This window comes from Lissotriton helveticus, chromosome 1_1 (assembly GCF_964261635.1).
Source record: "Lissotriton helveticus chromosome 1_1, aLisHel1.1, whole genome shotgun sequence".
Classification (NCBI taxonomy): Eukaryota; Metazoa; Chordata; class Amphibia; order Caudata; family Salamandridae; genus Lissotriton; species Lissotriton helveticus.
In genome coordinates, this window is record NC_136057.1 from 1,959,664,850 (window position 1) to 1,959,685,089 (window position 20,240).

The window sequence follows — 20,240 nt, forward strand, 5'->3', positions numbered from 1 at the left end:
AAATTGGTACAATATTTGGAACTGTGCCAACCTCTATTTCTCGTAGTACGCTTCCCAGTTCGCTCGCCGGTACGCGAACCGGAAGCGAACCAAAAACAGTAAGTATAAGGGAAGGAAACAGACACTTATGTTAAAAGAAAGACAGCTATAGGGGAGTAAACTAGAGATACTATTACCCGTAATCCACTGCTGATGATGTCACGTATTACATCATTCATGACATGCTCAGTGACATCATCAGCAGAGGATTGCGGGTTTTTTGGCAACGTGCCTTATCCACGGTTTAATAACGCTGCCTTTTGCTTTATATAAGTTTTCAAATTGTATGAAATATATACCAATAGGTCGTTATGAACCTTTAGGTAGTGCTTTTCTTCATGAGGTCTGGTCGCTTCCATACACATACAGATGTTTCAAAGATGATCAAGAAGTTTATCTGAATGGAGAGGAATGCACTGAGACGCCAGATCATTCACTAATGTGTAGGCACATACAGTTACACGGTTCATGCAACAAACACCGACCAAATATGGCTTGCGTGTTGCAAGGCACGCCAGTTCCTGCTATCATCCCCACGTTCAAGTTGTTGGAAAATGGTAGTTATTTGATGCTCAATAATGAAGATTGTTCTGGGTTAATTTAAAGTATTCCTTTTATCGTAACAGTAAGTGAACGGGTTATTTGCTGCAGAAATGTTCTATTTCCTCCCACACATGAACATAGGGAGTTTTCAATCTGGCCACAAATACCAACCTTGGGAGCAGATTTCAACGGCATGGCAAGAATAAGAGCTCTTTTGTCTCAGAGAGAGGTGGCCTTGAGTTCGGCCCGTGAAACTTTCGTGCTTCACATAGCGAACACCCGTACAGAGGTGCAGACCCTTTTCAATAGTGATTCGCCTTTCCATTTCAGCAAGATGGTTCGGACTATCTTTAACGCGTCCTCCACAAAGGCCCTGGCGCACTTTTTAAAAGTTGTTACCAGTGGTCTCGTGACTTCATTTGAGAAAATCTTTGGAGTCATCCCTGCTTTCTTTCATTCTATTTTTTCCACTGTGTGGATTGCCATTTTTACTTGCATTACCAGCGGACGCTCTTGTGCTTTTTTACATTTTTAAATATGGTTGTCCCTCCTGTGCAAGCTCCCGCCCTGCAGCTGCTGACACTGTTCCGCAATCGCATGCTAGAATATTATGGCACAATGCCGTTGGCGATATTAAGCACGGCATATGGATTATCTTTTCGATTCTCCTACTTCACCTGTGTCCAGCCTGTATTTCACTGCCTGACCTGTGATTTCGATTGGGCCATTGATTTGTGTCTCTGCGGACCGGTTTCTCCTGACGTCGACTTTAATCAGCTGATGACTCCTATCATTACTCACGAGTTGGTTTGTCCTGGCGAAAGGATTATGGCTGTGGCATTGATGCATGGACTAATTGGTCCGTGGAATTTACTGGCGGCAACACAGTCTTTCTTGGAACAGAGCTTTCTATAAAACCCACCGAGCTGTCCTCTGATGGTGATAGAGGATCCGGTGCTGGGAGAGCACGTATGTTCTTTTCCGCTTTTAAATTGGATGGCTGAACTCTTTTCGGATGAAGACGGTGACTTCCTATTGGAGGCTGTTGCAGCTTATTTTGCATACACAGTTATGTCATAGACCTTTTTCATGTTTGATATGCTGAGTACTAGCATTTCATTGACAATTCATTGACTTATTTGTCAAGTTTTTATTATTTAGCTTGCCTATTGGCTTAAGACTCGATAAAGTACTTGGCTGTTTTATTTTTCTTTAGCATTAAATTTTCCTAGTTTTTAATGTTTTACCTTGCGGACCGTCCACATATAAAGTTGCAATCTGCTCTCATGAGATGGCACTTCTATTATCTTATTCAGTTCGTTTACGGATCATGGGGAGGTGTCATCTAGGTCCTGGATATCTTTACACCGTGTTAAGTTAGCATGGGCTCATTACCGGTTTAAACGCCATTTTTCCTTTTTTGCAACTTCTGCACACGACACTTAGTTGTTGCTTTAGCTTTCAACCTAGTAGTTCATCGTGGTTTACATGAGAATAATGTTATTGCTCTACTATCTGCTTTGCTTGTTAAACTATATCTGTACAGCGAGTGCTGAAGTTTCAAGAACAACACGATACAGAATTGTTATGAGGTCTGATCTGCACGACTTCATACTCATAACATAAGTGCAGCTTCTGCCAATTCTGGGCATGAGGCGGGTTTTATATTGCTTTGCCGAACACACATACACAACAGTTGATGCGGTTCACATGAAGAGAGAGCTGGTGTATGCTGATGTGATTCCTTCAAATCTAAGACACTAAAGTATGGGCACGCCCTAAACCAACACAAACAGACCTTCTTAGCAAATAATATAATATGTGTATTAGGGAGGGTGAGATATAAGCAGCCGCGGGCCGTGGAGGGAGTTACGGTGAGGCGGGGAGGGGGAGGGGCAGGGTGGAGCCCTCTCCACCCTGCCCCTCCCCCTCCCCCTCCCCGCCTCCCTGCCCCACCGTAACTCCCTCCACGGCCCGTGGCTGCTTATAAGTGTTGATAACTCTTATTCATTTACAGCATGTTAACATACTGTCACCATTCGCTTTTTATGTACTAGTAACTATGCTGGTAATTTTGCTACTGATAATATGTGTACTTGTATTATCTAAGATACTACGCCTGAGAAGACGGCATTAGTAAATAAACATTTCAAATACACATGTGTTCTTCTTAACTCCATGTTCTGGTTTCTAAGAAATATATAACGACCGACTGTTCATGAGTTCCACGTATCCTGAGGTACTATAAGTTCATATTCTGGATTGTCTAAACATTGAGAGTTTGTTATATCCAATGTGACACTGTACCTAGCTTGCTAAGGGGTTTTTGATTACTAACGTGAGTTTTGGGGCACCCTAATTCGCCGAGGTTCCAATCCTCTGTCCACAGTTCTGTGTGAGAACAGAAACCCTGCGACAGGGGCACCCCCGACCCTTGCTGGAGCTTCATCACACTTGCGATACAACTCCAGCAATGCGCCACCTTTACGGCACAGATACATCACGCATCTGTGCTGTTTTTGCCCCATGATGCGCCGCATTGTAAATGCAGCACACCATAGGTGACGGAACAGCGGCACAGAATGACTAACACATCCCTGGTGATGCGCCCGTCATCATAAATCTATCCCTATGCTTCTTATCTTGTTAGAGATGAATCGCCATATGTATCATCAAAGTTTTTTGCATTTCCTAAATAGCGAACTTTAAGGAATAAATAGCGATTCTTTACCATTCCTAGTTTGCGATGAGCTATTTGCTAATTACAAATTACCCATTCATTTCCTTCATTTCCATAGGGCGGTTGGACTCACTTTTAGCTCGAACGGCTGAATGGATTTCCACGAAACTTGGCAAAATTGTAGGGACTGGTAGCCCGATGTGCCTTTGCTATGTCTCAAGATATATGCTCCAGTGGTTTTTACGAAAATTAACTTTGAAAAATATATATTGGGCTACATTGGCCTATATATATGTTGGAGCCCAAATGTAGCCCAATGAAGCCCAATGAAGCCCAATGTAGCCCAATGTAGCCCAAAGATGGCCGCCAGAGACAAAAAAAACAAATGTAGCCCAAATATCAGCCAGATGTAGCCCAACTATAGCCCAGTGACAGAATGACCAATCAGCTTTGCAAACCTCCGTTACGCGAAGCGGAGCGCTGTTACAGATATATATCTTTTTTTGAACGTTAATTTCTCAAAATCCACTGGAGCACATATATTGAGACCTAGCAAAGGCACATCGGGCTACCAGTCCCTAATATTTTACCAAGTTTCGTGCAAATCCATTCAGCCGTTCGATTATTATTATTATTTATTTTTTTTGCCCCGCGGGGCCCTTTTAAAACCTCCACATCAAAGCTAGGGGGTCAGCGAGGATCTACTATGCCCCCTTATGGTCATTTGCCCCTTCGCTTTGGCCTCCTCTTGTCTCTCGATTCTACCGAGAGACAAGATGGCGGCCGCTACGGACTGTTTGGAATGTTTACAGACGCCGGAGAACCAATCAGCTTCGCTTCACAAAGCTCCGTTGCGCGAAAAGTCCGCGAACCAGAGCGCTGCCCGGTCCGCTGTTACAGATATATATCTTTTTTTGAACGTTAATTTCTCAAAATCCACTGAAGCACATATATTGAGACCTACAAAAGGCACATCTGGCTACCAGTCCCTACAATTTTGCCAAGTTTCGTGCAAATCCATTCAGCCGTTCGGGCTAAAAGTGAGGCCAACCGCCCTATGGAAAACTCAATGTTAAAAACACGTTTTGGGACCCCCCTTTTTTCTCAGCCCCCCCTTGACGAACCCCCCCCCCCAATTTCCAGGGGCTGCTCAGAAACAAAATGTTCCATTTTCCAGAAAATTTCAGCCAATTCTGTCCACAAACGCCAAAGTTATTAGACATAGGATTTTTTCTCTATGGGATTTTTGAAAATTCTAACTATATATACCTACTGGCGACCGCCAGTAGGTAATATATATATATATATATATATATATATATATATATATATATATATATATATATATATATATATATATACACACACACACACACACACACACACTTTTCAGTCGGTGCCAATCCAGCCGCAAGCTTCCTCTGGGTTGAGGGAGATTGTGTCGAACCGTTAATTGAAGCCCCCGATTGACACCCAAGATCTCCAGTTGCGGGGTTTGTACGAGAAGCCTAAGAAATAGAACAGATACTTTTCTTGCCTATGGGCCAATAATTAATTCACCACAATTATTGACTCGGTTGAAACTTTGTGTGTGTTATGAAACATGTTAGGGGTGCCCTTATGGGTTATACATTTTTTTTACTGAAAATATGAGTAATGGAGGTGTTTAGACAATTGGGAACACACTGAAACAATGGTATGACCAAAATGAGGTTTAGGAGGGAGACGCTTGTGCAGATCATAGATTGCATATGCTGGTCATAGATGGTTTTAATAAGGTGCTTCTAGAAGCTACCATTTCATGTGTCAATCTGGCAGCCCTATTCGGCTTGATGGAATATGTAGGGGGTGAATTGTCAATATATGGTTCCCCCCCTTTCTGCTAAAGTTTACTTAAATGTTTTCAAAGCCAGTGCTCCTGTGTCTCCCTGAACAGTAGTGTGACTGGTTAGCAATAGAAGACGTAATCTTAGAATATATTACCACCCACCTTCTTTACTGATGTTGGTTTTCAGTGAGTGACTGGTGCCCTCTCCGTGCTATTCTTTGTTTTTGTCAACTTTCACATTTGCCTTCTCCCCTCAGGAGAAATGCTGTTTTGCATTGCTTATGTTATAGTGTTAATTTTGTGACTTGATATAATAGTTTAGGTGGAAGCCACAACATTTTTTGTGTCCTAATTTTGTGCCTTTATTCTATTTATTTCTCCTGTGAAGGAGTAGAGATAATCCGTACATCTCCGGGTGAGAATCAGGTACTTGGATAAATGTACCTGGACAAATGGATGATTCAGGCTTCCTTGCCCCAGACCACAACGCTCATACACACACACGCAAACACATACCCCACCCCTCCTGTTTGAGTCTCTCTTCTTTTCAGGGCATACAGTGTACAGATTCTCTTAATGATACTGAGTCTTGAATGATTTACATGGAGTGGAGTGGGATAGATTGGATAGGGGTGAATAGGGGTGGAGTGGCACAGATTGGGATAAATTGGATTGGAGTGAGGTACGATAGGGTAGACTGGAGTGAAGCCAGGTAGACTAGGGAGGAGTGGGGTAGATTGGAGTTAGTGGGGTGGAGTGGAGTTGAGTGGGGTAGATTGGGTGTATTAGAACAGGTTAGATTGCAATGTGGTGTGGACTGGGGGCGGGGGGCACAACTCAACTCTACCATCATACTCCAGTGTCATTTTGAGTTCCAAGGGTCCCTAGAGCCAGTAGTCTCTTGTGTCACAGTGGTACCGAGGACACAGAGTCATCTGACCACCTATTGGAATCCGAAGAAGTCACCAGCAGATTGCCTGTTTTCCGTTTCCTGTGTATTTTACAAGAACTGGGTAGATGGACTTACGTGGGTGCTTCTTTTGTCTTATTCTTTGGTGAACCATAAATATCAAACGTCTGAAGTAGAGTGCATCTGTACTGCTGTGTAGCCTCCTGCCCATTTACCTCTCGTCGGCCAATTATTGAGCTCTCAACATACATGAAACTGAAATGAGATTTCCTGCCACTTAATTAATCTAGGTAGCCATGCTATTCGGTATATTAATAAGCAGAAAAGGAGACCATCCTAGATCCTGTCTCATCTAGCAAGGGCCTTCACCTGTCAGTCCCTAGTACTCTGAAAGTCCAGTGCTTGAAAGACTGGGGCAGTCATTTTTTCAACAGATCTAGATCTGTATACCACAATGGCCCAGATGCATTCATGCTGCAGTGGTCATGTTTTCTGATGCTCATGTGTTGAGTGATTCAAATGACACCCAAACATCATTTGATTGACCAATATTCAAGTACTGCCGTGGGGTGGGGGGATCCCTTTGCTGCTGATCCCATGGAGGTAGTTATTTTCTGTTTTGACAAAAGGGTGGACTTTGGTACTTCTCTTCAAGGTGGCTTAACATGGTACTGTGGTGCATTAGGCCCTCCTATGTTGTGAGCTGGTTATGTTCGCAGGATCATATTGACCTAGTCAAGGCAGATGCTAGACCATCATAAAAGATGCTGTATAAGAGCAAGAAACTTAGTTTGCAGCTACCGGTTTCTAGCAAGTGTCATTAATCCTCTTTAATGTTCATCCCCTCTTGTTTTCACATGTGTAGCCTATTTACCTCTTACACCTATTTATGTAGAATCTATTTTGCCTCGAGAGGTACCTGTTGCAGCTCTGAGGCAATGATTCTTGTACCTTAATTAGGTTGTCTTGTCCCAGTAGGCTTCTCCACCTTTAATACCTCAATCTGTGGGTTCTGTCCAGTTTGGAATTTAAGTTTCTTTCCCTTTCACTCATAACATTGTGTCCTTGAAATTGATGGCTTTCAGAGTTGTACACTTGACGAGGAAGGCTATGTTGTTGCTGGGTAAGAATGGTTAATATTTCCTGCTAGAGAATCTTATGCAGTGATTCAAATGTATATGATTCAAATGAACATAGATACTGTTTTTTATGCTAATGGTCCTCTTTTTCCCTATTAAACAGGTGATCCAGATCATCTTCTCCTTAATTTGTTTTAATGAAACCTTTTTTTGATGCATGAAGTCACCTATGTTTTATAGAGGCTCACATTCTATGGGAAATACGTTTAGATCTGTTCCCCATTGGGTTGTTTCATGTATCTTGAAAAGTGCAACGTCCCTTTCCCCTTGAAGAGATCAGCATGCATTTGATTTGAGGCTTGAAACCAATAAAATCTAAGCAATTCTCAAGGAACTCTTTTGCTGACCTTGCATGTTTTTATGGTAAGCTGGCAAGCCCCTCACATTTGACATGCATGTTAATCTTCCAATGGATGGATAGAAAGGCGGTGGAAGGGAGCTGAGGAAATGCTTTTATAAATTACTATTACAGCTTGTGCTTGTTCCTTTGTCAGTTGTGTAGCCCCTTCTGACCTCTCCTTTCACTGGCCTAATAAAAAGATTCTGTGGGTGGATACTTCAAATAGCAGATACCTGAATTTTTTTAATTCAGACAGGTCACCAGACTGGACCTAGAACTCCAAAATTTGCTGCTGAGTGCCAGGTGAAATGAAGCACAAAGCCATATATAGCCGCCACCCCTGCGTGCAGTTATCTGTTCTTTTTTAACCACACCCTTCAATGCAGATCTGGAGCACAAGCTCTCTAACTTTTTGTCAATGTCTTATTCGGCCCTACAATGTATCTTCTGAACCTTGACAGTGTCTTCCTCGAACAGCACAGGCTTCAAATTGTCCCACAACTTCAGGAAACGGATGTCAGAAAGTGGCCCTTACAAAGTGTGCCTGTGGTGCTTAGGATACATGCATACCTGGAAGTCCTGCAAAAATGCTTCCTGCTGCACCTGAAGGCCATCAGGAAGCAAAACTTCATATCGCTGAACATAAGAAGCTAGGCAGGCCACACTCCTAGCCTCTCACTCAATCCCATTCTAGGTTCATGTTCCGCTCCAAGTCACTGTTCTCTGGTAAGTTAAAAGACCAGTCTTGCTATAAGCAGAAAAATGTTAAAACCGGATTCTTCACCCTCCTGGGAGAAGTCACGCAGCCAACACGTGAAGGATCTGACTCTTCTGCCCCCATAGCCTGACTCGAAGCATATCATGAGGTACCCAGAGTTTCCCGGACTCTTATCAAACCCTCCCACCCCAACAGATGGATGCTTTCAATGAGGCCATGCTGCAACTCTTCAGGATGTTTCTGGAGCAACTTTGGGCACCATTGATCCGCTCTGGCTGCCAGTCATACTTCTGCTGGCAGGGCATGCCCTGGCACCTGCTGATCCTGTTGGGTTCCAGCTGGGCCACTAGCCAGCGGTACGGCACCGTTACTCCGAATCTTTTTTTCCGCGGACTTTCAGTCCGCATACCATTACTCCGCGAGGTCATTGACCTCGCATACCATCACTTCGCATTTTTTCACAACGCAGCTGCATTTACCACACATGCCTTTACAACGAATTACGTTGTAAAGGCATGTATGGTAAATGCACATGCGTTGTGAAAAAATAATAGACTTCAAGAAGATGGAACCCGGAGGAGTGTTGAACCACGACGACGAGAGAGGTAAGGGGGTTTGGGTTAATTTTTTAGGGGTGGGGTCGTGCTGGGGTAGTGATTGTCTAGTGTAGTGTTAGTGTAGAGTTGTTGTGGTGGTTGTGTAGTGTAGGGTCGTGCTGGGGGTAGTGTTATAGGGTTTAGGGTAGTGTTGTAGTGCTTGCGTAGTGTAGGGTCATGCTGGGGGTAGTGTTTTAGGGTTTAGGGTAGTGTTGTAGTGTTTGTGTAGTGTAGGGTCAATCGGGGGGGGGTAGTGTTTTAGGGTTTAGGGTAGTGGTGTTGTTTGTGTAGTGTAGGGTCATGCTGGGGGTAGAGTTTTAGAGTTTAGGGAAGTGTTGTTGTGTTTTGTAGTGTAGGGTCATGCTGGGGGTAGTGTTTTAGGGTTTAGAGTAGTGTTGTAGTGTTTGTGTAGTGTAGGGTCATGCTGGGGGTAGTGTTTTAGGGTTTAGGGTAGTGTTGTAGTGTTTGTGTAGTGTAGGGTCATGCAGGGGGTAGTGTTTTACGGTTTAGGGTAGTGTTGTAGTGATTGTGTAGTGTAGGGTCATGCAGGGGGTAGTGTTTTAGGTTTTAGGGTTGTGTTTGTGTAGTGTAGGGTAGTGTATGTGTAGCGTAGGGTAGTGGTTTAGGGTTGTGTTTGTGTAGGGTAGTGTATGTGTAGTGTAGGGTAGTGTTTTAGGGTCGTGTTAGTGTATGTGTAGTGTAGGGTAGTGTTTTAGGGGTTAGGGTAGTGTTGTGGGTGTAGTGTAGGGTAGTCTTTTTGTAGTATAGGGTAGTTTTTTAGGGTTTATGGTAGTGTATGTGTAATGTAGGGTAGTGTTTTAGGGTTTAGGGTAGTGTTGGTGTAGTGTAAGTAGAGTTTTAGGATTTAGGGTAGTGTTAGTGTGGTGTAGGGTAGTGTATGTGTAATGTAGGGTAGTGTTTTAGGGTTTAGAGTAGCGTTTTAGGGTTTAGGGTAGTGTTGGTGTAGTGTAGTGTTTGTGTAGTGTAGGTAGAGTTTTAGGGTTTAGGGTAGTGTTAGTGTGGTGTTGGGTAGTGTTTTGGTGTTGGTGTTGTGTAGGGTAGTGTTTGTATAGTGTAGGTTAGTGTTTTTTGCAGGGTACTCACTTACCTTTAAAACTTGTACAATGAGTATACCTTTAACATGCATGCCTTTGCGTTGTAAAGGCATGCGTGGTAAAGGCATATTCGTTGTAAAAGCTTGCGTTGTGTTAATTTTCGGAGTGATAGTATTTGCGGAATCATTTTTGCGGAGTGATGGTATGCAGGATATTTGTATGCGGAAAAACGTCACATATTCCATAGCGAGACACTGACCGAGGTCGGTATGAAGCTGGCTCCGGGTCCGAACATAGGCATCGGAGTTTGGGTACGGAATCAGTGCCTCAGGAGCCAAGGCCAGTAGTAGATCAGTAAGAAGTAATGTGGTCCTTCATGCAGGTATAGGACAGTGCTGGCTAGGAATATGTGACGTTTTTCCGCATACAAATACCATACCTGCAGCATGAAAGACCACATTACTTCTGAGGCACTGATTCCGTACCCAAACTCCGATGCCTATGTTCGGACCCGGAGCCAGCTTCATACCGACCTTGGTCAGTGCCTCGCTATGGAATAACAAACCCACAGCCTGTGATCTGGGAGAATTCACAGGCCCTACTGTGATGCCATACTAGCTGATGCTAGAGACTTTCTTTGGATTAGACCCTGACACTCTCCAAGGCAATCAGAACATTCCTCATGATGACGAGGAAGTCGATAATTAACCCCCACATCCTCATTATACTGATTCAGGCATGTTTTTGGACTTTCAAAATGCGAATGCCCTGTATACCTCTCCTGAGACAGAGTTGGACTCCCCACAGGGACCCACTACAGAGATGAGGGGTCCTTCTGCACATATAGCCTGCAGAGCTGCAGAAATGATGGGCCTTCAGTTGCCCACTGTAGCAACTGTAGGCTGGGCCTGAAACTTAACAAAACCCTGCTGCCCTTTAATGAGGCTATAAAAGAAGCTTTAACTGCAACGTGGTCTAAGCCTTGCTCTGTCACCAATGAGTCGCCCAATAGCTATACTTCATAGGCTTTCTCCTGGGGAGCCTTCGTTTCTGACCTAAAACCAGTCTACTGAAAGATTGGTGGTTCAGGCTTCCAGCAATGTTAACACTAATGCCTTTGCCGCCTCTCGGCCAAGAATCCATGCGATTTGAAGTGTTTGGAAAGTTTTTCTCATCTGTCAGTTTGTATTGAGGTCCCTTAACACTGCCTGACTACTAGGACACTATCGACACACTTTCCGGGATGTGGCTGATAAGATTTTCCCCACAGTTCTCAAGAAATTCAGGAATACATTTGCACAAACAATCCATTATGGATAGGATGTGGCTAATTACATTTTGCAAGCCAGTCTGAACATTGCAGGTTGCTGGGATATGCCAACAGCACCAGTGTGGTGACCAGACCGCATGTATTGATGTGTGCCTCAGGATTTTCTGCAGATTATCAGGCATCCCTTATCGATATGCCATTTGACGACTTCAGGCTTTTTGGAGAAAAATCTGATTCTGCACTAGAGCCAGCTGCACTACAACCTGTTCCTTGGCCTTGCTAACTAAAGCTGACCAATTCCACCAGCAGTTCTGCAAGCGCAGGGACTACCACTATCTGGTCTTCCCTTTTCCCAAAGACAGCCATATAGCCCTTTTGTGATGGCAGAGGATGCAGTGTCAGTGTAGGGCGTGGGTATCAACAAGGACTGCAAACTTCTTTGTAGTTGCATTGCTGCGACTGCAGTGAAAATGCTCTGATTCTGTCTTCAATGTTCATAGACAGCTGGTGAGGGACAGAATATTTTTTTTAGATTTGTTTTATCTGCCTGTCTAGCAAGCAGTTACCACAGGCCACTGTGTGCTGACGGTTGCTCAACGTATTTACAGCCTACCTTTTGTGTCCACTCCCCCTCATCTTGCTCCTCTATTTGCTCAGATTTCTGCATATCAGGCCTCCACTCTTATCTCTGATATTTGATCACTGTTGGCCAGAGGTACCAAGAAATTGACTCTCACCCATGTTCTGTCTCCTGTATCTGGGTACCAGCTGGTTCCCTTGGACTTGCAGGACGTGTCCTTTGATGTGCCTGTCCTGCAATACCAAAGATGCCTCGTTCATCTGGCGGTGGGGACTGAACATGTTCAGTTTATCATCCTTCTTTTCACCCCTCTGGGTGTTTACAAAAATGATGCCGGTTGTTGTGGCCATTGTCAAATGTCAGGTATACACATATTCCTCTACTTAACCCCTTCCATGCTGGTGACGAACCCCAGCCGTCACGCTCCACGGTGCTCGTGTGCTGATGACGGCTGGGGTTCGTCACGGCCCCGCCCTGTTCGTGCGGCTGCCGCACACGGGGGAATCGCGGCCGCACGGAAGGGGTTAATGACAGACTGTTGAAAGTGAACTTACCACAGTTATTTGTGCACCACCTGCAGACAACTGTCTCTCTGCTGTCCCACCTACGGTTCTAGGGAAAAAGCCAAAATCCCATCTGCAATGAATAGAGAGTATCTTTATAGGGGCCATCCGGGACATAGTGTCTTTTCAGGCCTTTGTGCCCCTGCTTTTAAAAATAAAAGGGTTTGCCCTAGTACCCCACCTGCATCTGGGCATGGAAACACTGGGAAATCAAAAAAATGATGCAGTGGAATAGTTCTAACTGTCTTTTATATTGGAAGGAAACTTGAATTATTCCTTCACCAGGAATATATATCCCAAAAGTTCCTTTGTATATTAAAAAAAACCCATATACCAGTATGTGGTCCAATGTCGTGTTTCTATTTATAATTTTTTTTTTAAAAGTCAAGATACAACATACATACACGAAATTCAATATACAAAAACAATCACAAACACATTTGTTACACAAATATATACAATTCGTGTTAACCCCGTTATTTTGGATGGAAAACATGATTTTTTATAATGCGATAATTATCTTTTGCAATCCATATTAGTGAAGATAGCCCATTTACATCAACACAACAGGAGGGAAAACTTCTGGGAATCATACAGGATATACCATGAAAAATGTCCTTTCCCGGGACCTTTTTAGTTAACCGATAACCGGTGTCCTCAGGTCTTCCAACGAGCCGGAACAGTTTCAGTTTTTCTTGTTGTTACCCCAGTCCTGATGAGGCTCTGTGTAATTGGGATGACACACTATTTGGAGAAGCCCCAAAAAATCCAAATTATACACAAAAGCACAACCTAAAATGTCAAGAGGGTTCAGGAGTTTTCCCTCCTGGTGAAGGATTCATTCAAGTGTCCTTCCAATATAAAAGACTGTTAGATCCATTCCGCAGCATCATTTTTGTGATTTCTGCCCCTTCAGCAAGTCCAGGACATTCAGGTTACAAACCCATTGTGTTGGGCTAATACTCTTTTCCGGCACCAACAGTTCTGAGGATTCTTGGTTTCCTTGCCTTGTGCTGCACTATACTGTTTCTGTGTGTTTGTAGCCACATATGGGCTATGTTGTGAAACCTCTACCTTGTCCTTGTAAAATATCCGTATCTCAGACGTGGTAGTTGTGGCCCTTTAGTGCTGGGTGACAGAAACCATCCTGACCCATGGCGGGCTATTCTCCTTACCCCACCTAGAGCTCACAGTATTGACAAATGCATCCTCTCTGACGTGAGGGTCACCTAGATGAGGAGGAAATCAGGGGCCTTTGGCTCTAGTAGAGCATTGGGACCATATCAATCTAAGAACTGTGTGTTGTTCATTTGGCCCTGTAGACCTTTCTCCCATGCAAGGGGAAGCTGGACCGTGTCCTGATGGACAATACAGGTGGCAGTGTGGGGCCTGGTGTGCTGTGCCAGGAAGTGATGCAACCATGGAGATAGCTCGACCTCCAAGGAATATTACAGACAGCCAATCATTTGGTTGTGTCCCTAAATGCCAGGTATGATGATCTCAGCAGTTGTCATCTGGCGGACCACAAATGGCATTCTGAGGTGGTTTGAGAGTTTTTCACTCAGTGGTGCATGCCTTGGATAGATCTTATCTCCTCCACCAAGAACTTGGAGCTTCACACTCACTGTAAGCTGGAGCAAGGCTACAGTGGAACTGCAGTGTCCACACTCTGCAATTTCGTTTCTGTGACATCCCTCTGAGTAGGAGTAGAGGTTTCATTGGAGTGTTCTCTAAGAGGGCTCTTTGCTATAGATCTAGACTGTAGATCTAGTCTATATGAATCTAGACACAGATTGAACTAAGGATTACAGGGTAGATGACCAGATTTTTGTGGGTTTTCCAGGGCTAATAAAGGTATGACCTTACAATGGTATTGAAATGTGGTTTTTTTGTTGATAAGTAGCTATTTGAATGGGATCTGCTGAATGATTTTTATCTTATGAAATATATGTATTTTCTGTAATGTTTTGATCACTTTTGTATAAATGGAAGATATTAAAATAGCTACATAATATTGCTACCACGTGTGCTAAATAATTTGCATTTAGTCAATTAATAAGATGTATAATTTGCACGGCTAATTTCTTCTTAGTATAATTTAGTTGACCCTGCCACATAATTTGGTACATAATTTCAGTGCCATTATCTGGGATATATATTTGATCGAATAGTACTGTTTATGCCACGCTTGCAACTTTAAGCCCAGTGAAGGGGAAATGGTTTCATTGACCCCTTTTCCTACTATCTTAACCGAAATGTTTTTTTCTCATCAGTGTTATAGCTTCAGTGGATGGATTACATCACTGTCAACGTTATTGGCAATTGTTTTGGCTACTTTTACAATTCACCAAAAAACAAGAACACATGTACTAATTTCCCTCAGGGTAAAATGCAAAAAGGTTTTTATAGCGTAACCCTCACTCATCAGGTTTGCCCCTTTGGGGCATGCTTCATTATAGGGTTCTTCTCTTTCCGTTGCGGAACGGGGTGTGCTGTGACCAATGGTTTACATGGGAGCACTGTGTTGGATTTTAGCCATCAGAATAATGGAAGATAGGAGTCAGAGGTTTTTTTTAAGGTTGAAGTTCAAAACCAAGGTTTGCCCAATGTACCCACCACAATTTTCTTAAGGCCTTACACCCTACATGCCTCCTCCTTTTGACTAATAGAATCCCTCTTGCGGTCATCCCACCCACCACCTCTACAATCAACAAAGGCCTGGGAAACCAAGGTCACGTGAATAGCAGAGGGAGGAAGAGGAGTCAAATCCAATGGGGACCTCCACCAGAACAACAGGGAGTTAACCACAAGGAGCATGACTGACAACCAACCGGACAAGCTCGTCATAAACCTATCAGACAAAACACTCAGACGTCAAACAAGGGCCCTAGAGAAAGGACTTGGATTTGTGCCCACGGGAATGCTCTATCAATTCAAACTCCATTGTGAGATAACTTAATTCATGAGAAATATTAAACTAAAAACAATTTTCATTGGAAAACCACGGGATGAGAGAAAGGAGGGAGACACAGGACTAAAACCCTAATCGACTTTCACCCCACCAGCAAAAGATATCCCTGTCGAAGTACATGCATTCGAGAAAGCTGTACTAAAGGAAATAGGAGAGGTTACCCCCACCCTCATCAATACTTTTCATAATACAACTAGAGAGGCAATTGAGGACATTCGAGAAATGGGACTAGAAATGGGACTAGACAACAACATAGTTATAAAGCCAGCAGACCAGGATGGGGCTATCATAATAGAGTCCACCGAAAAATATCATAATGAATGCCTATATTTACAGAGTGATAAAAGGAACTATGAACTTTTAAGAGTAGACCTGCTGATTTCCTTAAGCAAAAGATTGACCGCATGAGTGAACATGCATTAGCATATGATTGGCTCACTAGAAAGGAATCAGAATTTCTGACTAAAAGATCACCAGTCACCCCTTGTTTCTACACAATTCCCAAGGTCCGTAAAAATCTGGCCAAGTCCCCCGGACGCCCAATTGTTTTGGGTATTGATTCAATCTTAGAACCCCTATCAAAATTTGCAAACTCATTTTTGAGACCAATTGTTCAGAGCACTAGTACTTACTTTAAAGATGCTACAGCTGTACTATGCCTACTACGAGAACTGGAGTTTGATCCATCATCTCATCCTTTGAAGGGTTTGGACATGTAAAACCTTTACAGGAGCCTTCCTTAATCAGAAACACTTAATGTAGTAGAAGAGGCATTGTTTGAGTTGAGTGGGATTACCAAACCTCCAGAAACCTGGTAATGAAATTTTGCAAGTGGGCTCTCCCCCACAATTTCTTTGAGTTTGAGGGATCATTGTATTTACGGCTGCTAATTTTGTGTTTTGGTTGAACACTCAGAATTAGCTTATAAAATTCACCCACTCTGAGTTGCACAGAACTGGTATTCCTGGACCTGGTCATTATAGCAGAGCAAGGGAAACTCAAAACCACCACACATGAGAAACCCACAGCACGCAGATACAGGAATACCCCTGAGGGAGGTGGGATACTATCTGTGTGGAGGATGCTGCCCATACCATTTAACAAGACCCACAAAATCTATTGATTTCAGTAACAATATCAAATTAAACTTAGACAGTTCATGAACTGTAACACCCCCAGAGTTGTGTACCTGCCCATGTCACCTACTCTACATAAGAATTACTACACGTAAGGTCAAAGTCAGGATTGGGGAACATCGCAGCAATCTGAGATGTGGCCGGGCTACTACTAAGATATTAGCACATTTCATAGAGAAAAGACGCACAGTATTAGACCATCAATGGGTGGTCCTGGGAAATGTGGGCGACACAACTGCTAGTGAAAGGGTGTCATTAGGGAAAGAACAACGCTGGGTTTTTAAGCTGAACACACATAATGAAGGTTTAAATGACAGCATCCCATGTGGTCAATTCACAATTTATTATAGAACTAAATGACAATAGCCTTCACATTTATGCACTCTCTTTGAGGTTCAACGTGAATGACCCACCACTACGTGTCGCTGTTTTTTGGAGAATATGAAGAACCTTCACTCATCCACAGGTTTAATTTTGACTGTTTTAATTTCCAATTTTTATTGGATTTAGGGATCATTCTATTTTACCACCTGAGTATATACATATTTTTCCATTAGCATACTATTAATCACTATTTTATTACATTTTTTTTCTTGTATAGCCAGACATTTTTTCAATATTGTTCATACTAATACCATTTTTGGATAACCGCAATGGGAATCCTTAGACTAACCGCATTGTTAGCAAAAAAAAAACAAGTGACCAAAACCCCTCCTTTTTTTTCCTCTCCCTTTTTCCTTCCATTTAATCCTCCTCTGCTAGCTGTATAACAAAGCCTATGACTGACCTAGGAAATGGTCCATTGAGCAACTGCCATTTTGGCTGGGTGCGCGTTCTTGTGTGCATGCGCTATGTGTGCACATGGTTAGGCAAAGCTTAAACGGTACCAGGAACTGGTTCCTTTCTAAGCGGCCATTAGTAATGGGTGCATGGACCAGTCCCCCGGCACCAGACATCCTCAGCGGTGGGTGAACGTGACTTGCACATTCTGCATTGACACCGCATTTAAAAAGCCCGTAGATTGGGTATCACAGGTAACATGCAGGTACCGGTGATGTGATCCTAGGTGATGAAGTACAGCATAGCCGATGGAATCCTCCATGCAGAACTGCGAATATTGATACTTAGCCATTATTTCTGCCTCTCTATATATGCCGAGTGTAATTACAGGCTGGTGTCATCACCGAGATACCTATGAAGCACAACTTGTGCTTTTATATGTATGTAATGTCATTTTTACACTTATGTTTGTACTGTTCAGTGTATATGTTCTTTGTGGATGTGACCCACAGGGTTTTATGATCAACGTATGTGCTAGATGTGCTCACATGGTTCCCACATTCACTTAACTTTGAGGAACCATTTAAAAGCTACGGAAAAAGCACAACAGGGTGTAACGTTTAAACAACCATAACCTCACTAATGTTATTGTGAAGCGTACAGCCCTTACAATGTGCCCTCCACTCTTGCAGGCTAATTTCTCCTTCTTTATGTTTCAGATATTATGGAACGAAACACACCAAGTAGGTGTATTCTTTTTTTAGTTTGCTTGCAGAGTGGTTGTCATAACACTTTGCACTGATAATTAGGAGTGGTCCCAGGTAGTAGATACGTGGTCCTGATGAAAGCTATAGTGGAGGGTGGCAGAAACACGTGGACCGAATTAGAAAGAAAGTAGGGTCATTAAATCCATGTTTCACTTTCTACCTTTGTCTTTCCGAATTTTAATCCTACCGCCTGGAGAATAGACTAAAACATAGGCGTTAGTGGGATTTTTAAGGTTGAAACCTGACTGGTAGGAAAAACCCATCTTCCATCATTTAGGAGGGTCTATTCCAACACAGTGCACAGTGTAACCCATTGGTCACAGCACACCCTGCTCTGCAGTGGAAGGGGAAGAACCATATGATAAAGCTTGCCACCAAGGGACAGCACAGGTGGGTGAGGGGAAAAAAGTTTTTGCTTTTTTTTACCCTGGGGGAATTTAGCCCACGTGTATGAGTGGGGCTCCTGTTTTGGTGTACATTTATAGAGGGGGAGGATGAGCCCTCCTCTACAATACCTCTTACAACCTCCCATTTTCCACATACTTTTACAATTCAGTCTTTTCCTAGGTTCAACCCCACATTGATAGCCAAATAGTAGTATGCTTCCAAGTGCGACAATTCTTTGGTGTAAGTAAATCTATAATGAGTGCCAGGTCTGCGATCCTCAGTGACCAAAAGGCAATGCTTAGCAATTTATAAATATTGTAAAATATAAATAAATGTACAAATAATTGTTCTCCATTCTAGTTTGTCTGTACCTCTGAGCGGCTGCACTTAACTAAATGTCTATGTTCCTTTTGCCACAGAATTAAACCTGACTGGATTCTAAGGAAAGACAACGTAAAGGAAATTGAGGATCCACTTAAGGCTATTGAAATGGTGATGGATACACTCAGTATTACACGATAGATGTAGATATTGTACAGAGTCTCTGTGTTAATGTACGTTGTAAATATTTCCTATGTGTAAAAGAACAAATGAACTTGTAAATAGATCTCTCCCACTGCAGTCAACTTTTTTAATGTCCTATTTCTCTTATATTACACTGTTATAATAATAATTTAAATCAGTGTTTTTCCTTATAAATGTACAGATTTTTTTATTTGTATTATGAAATAGTACAATAAAGTACAATGACGGGAATGCCTATTGCTATATGATTGTTGAACAATTTTTTCTTTGTAACCGTATATGCACAATAGTATATCAAATCATAGGTGTCCTTTTTAGAAAAATGTCACAAAAATGGTTTTGTGTACTATAAATAAAATATATTTGCAAATAGATTAACAACATGCACAGTTGCCAATGTGTGTCAACAGAAGTGGTTCTTGGGAAACCATTTCATAAGTGGTACACAAGATATATGGTGTGGGCACATAATATCATGCACTTCTGACACGGTATATATAACTTATCCAAATGGACATGTACACACCAGCGGAATTGACGTCTCTAGCATCCAACAGTATTCAAATGCACAGCTGGAAATACACACATTACTAGACCTGTAACATATTTTAGTATAAATTTTATTAGCACATGTACAAAACTCACATCTACCCTTATGTCTTGGTTATGTTGCTTTCCTGTTTCACACAAGAATTTTACTTTATGTATGTCTCACCCCTCAAATCTATCCATCTTATCACTCTCCATCATTCTTCACATTATTTGCTTTGCAATTCCTCCTTGCAGCTCATAATTTACAGTTCCTCAAATTCCTCTTGCTTTTTTGGTGTTGCTTGCTCTGATGCTAATCAACACTGACTATAAATGTATATGTAACTGTCGTTTGAAATCTATTTTTACAGTCTGACCTTTTACTTTGTTATTGTGCCATTTGATTAATTAAATATATTAAATTTTGTGCCTTTCATATTTGTGTGAAGCAGTTTTTTCTGTGAATTAAAAAAAACTGAGTCATCGAATGGGAGCAGCCCATTGCATTTAAACAGCCCTCTTTGAAGAAGAGAAACTAGCTGGAACTGAAGCAGCACACATGACTCCCTTACTATGATACCACACTCAAAGCACCTATCAAACATTCAGATACAAACGCACTTAAGTTTGTGCAGAGCTCCCTACTCCACCCCGCAAATACAAGTGTTAAGAATAGAATGGACTACTCACTGAAGGGGAACAAAAGTGTCCCCCTGTTCATCATTCTTTATTGCACACAGTTGAAACCCAATCACATGGAAATACCCTAGCCGGAAGTATAATATTTACTCCAGTATTGGAACTTTCATAGATTCACATGCTTGAAGCATTCTCCGTCATTGGGATGGGAGTCCCCGGTACCATGCAATAGTAATACAATGT

The 20,240-nt window shown here is 42.5% G+C and overlaps 1 protein-coding gene across 1 annotated transcript in view; it reads left to right on the forward strand.

Moving 5' to 3' along the window:
• Positions 1-19,794, forward strand: part of ASPM (assembly factor for spindle microtubules) — a 453,390-nt gene extending 433,596 nt beyond the window's left edge. The window contains exons 30-31 of the mRNA XM_078644067.1: positions 18,722-19,286; positions 19,385-19,794. Coding sequence (XP_078500193.1) covers positions 18,722-18,824 — 103 coding nt within the window. The 3' untranslated portion in view covers positions 18,825-19,286; positions 19,385-19,794. The remainder of the gene's footprint in view (positions 1-18,721; positions 19,287-19,384) is intronic.
• The last annotated feature ends 446 nt before the right edge of the window (positions 19,795-20,240 follow it).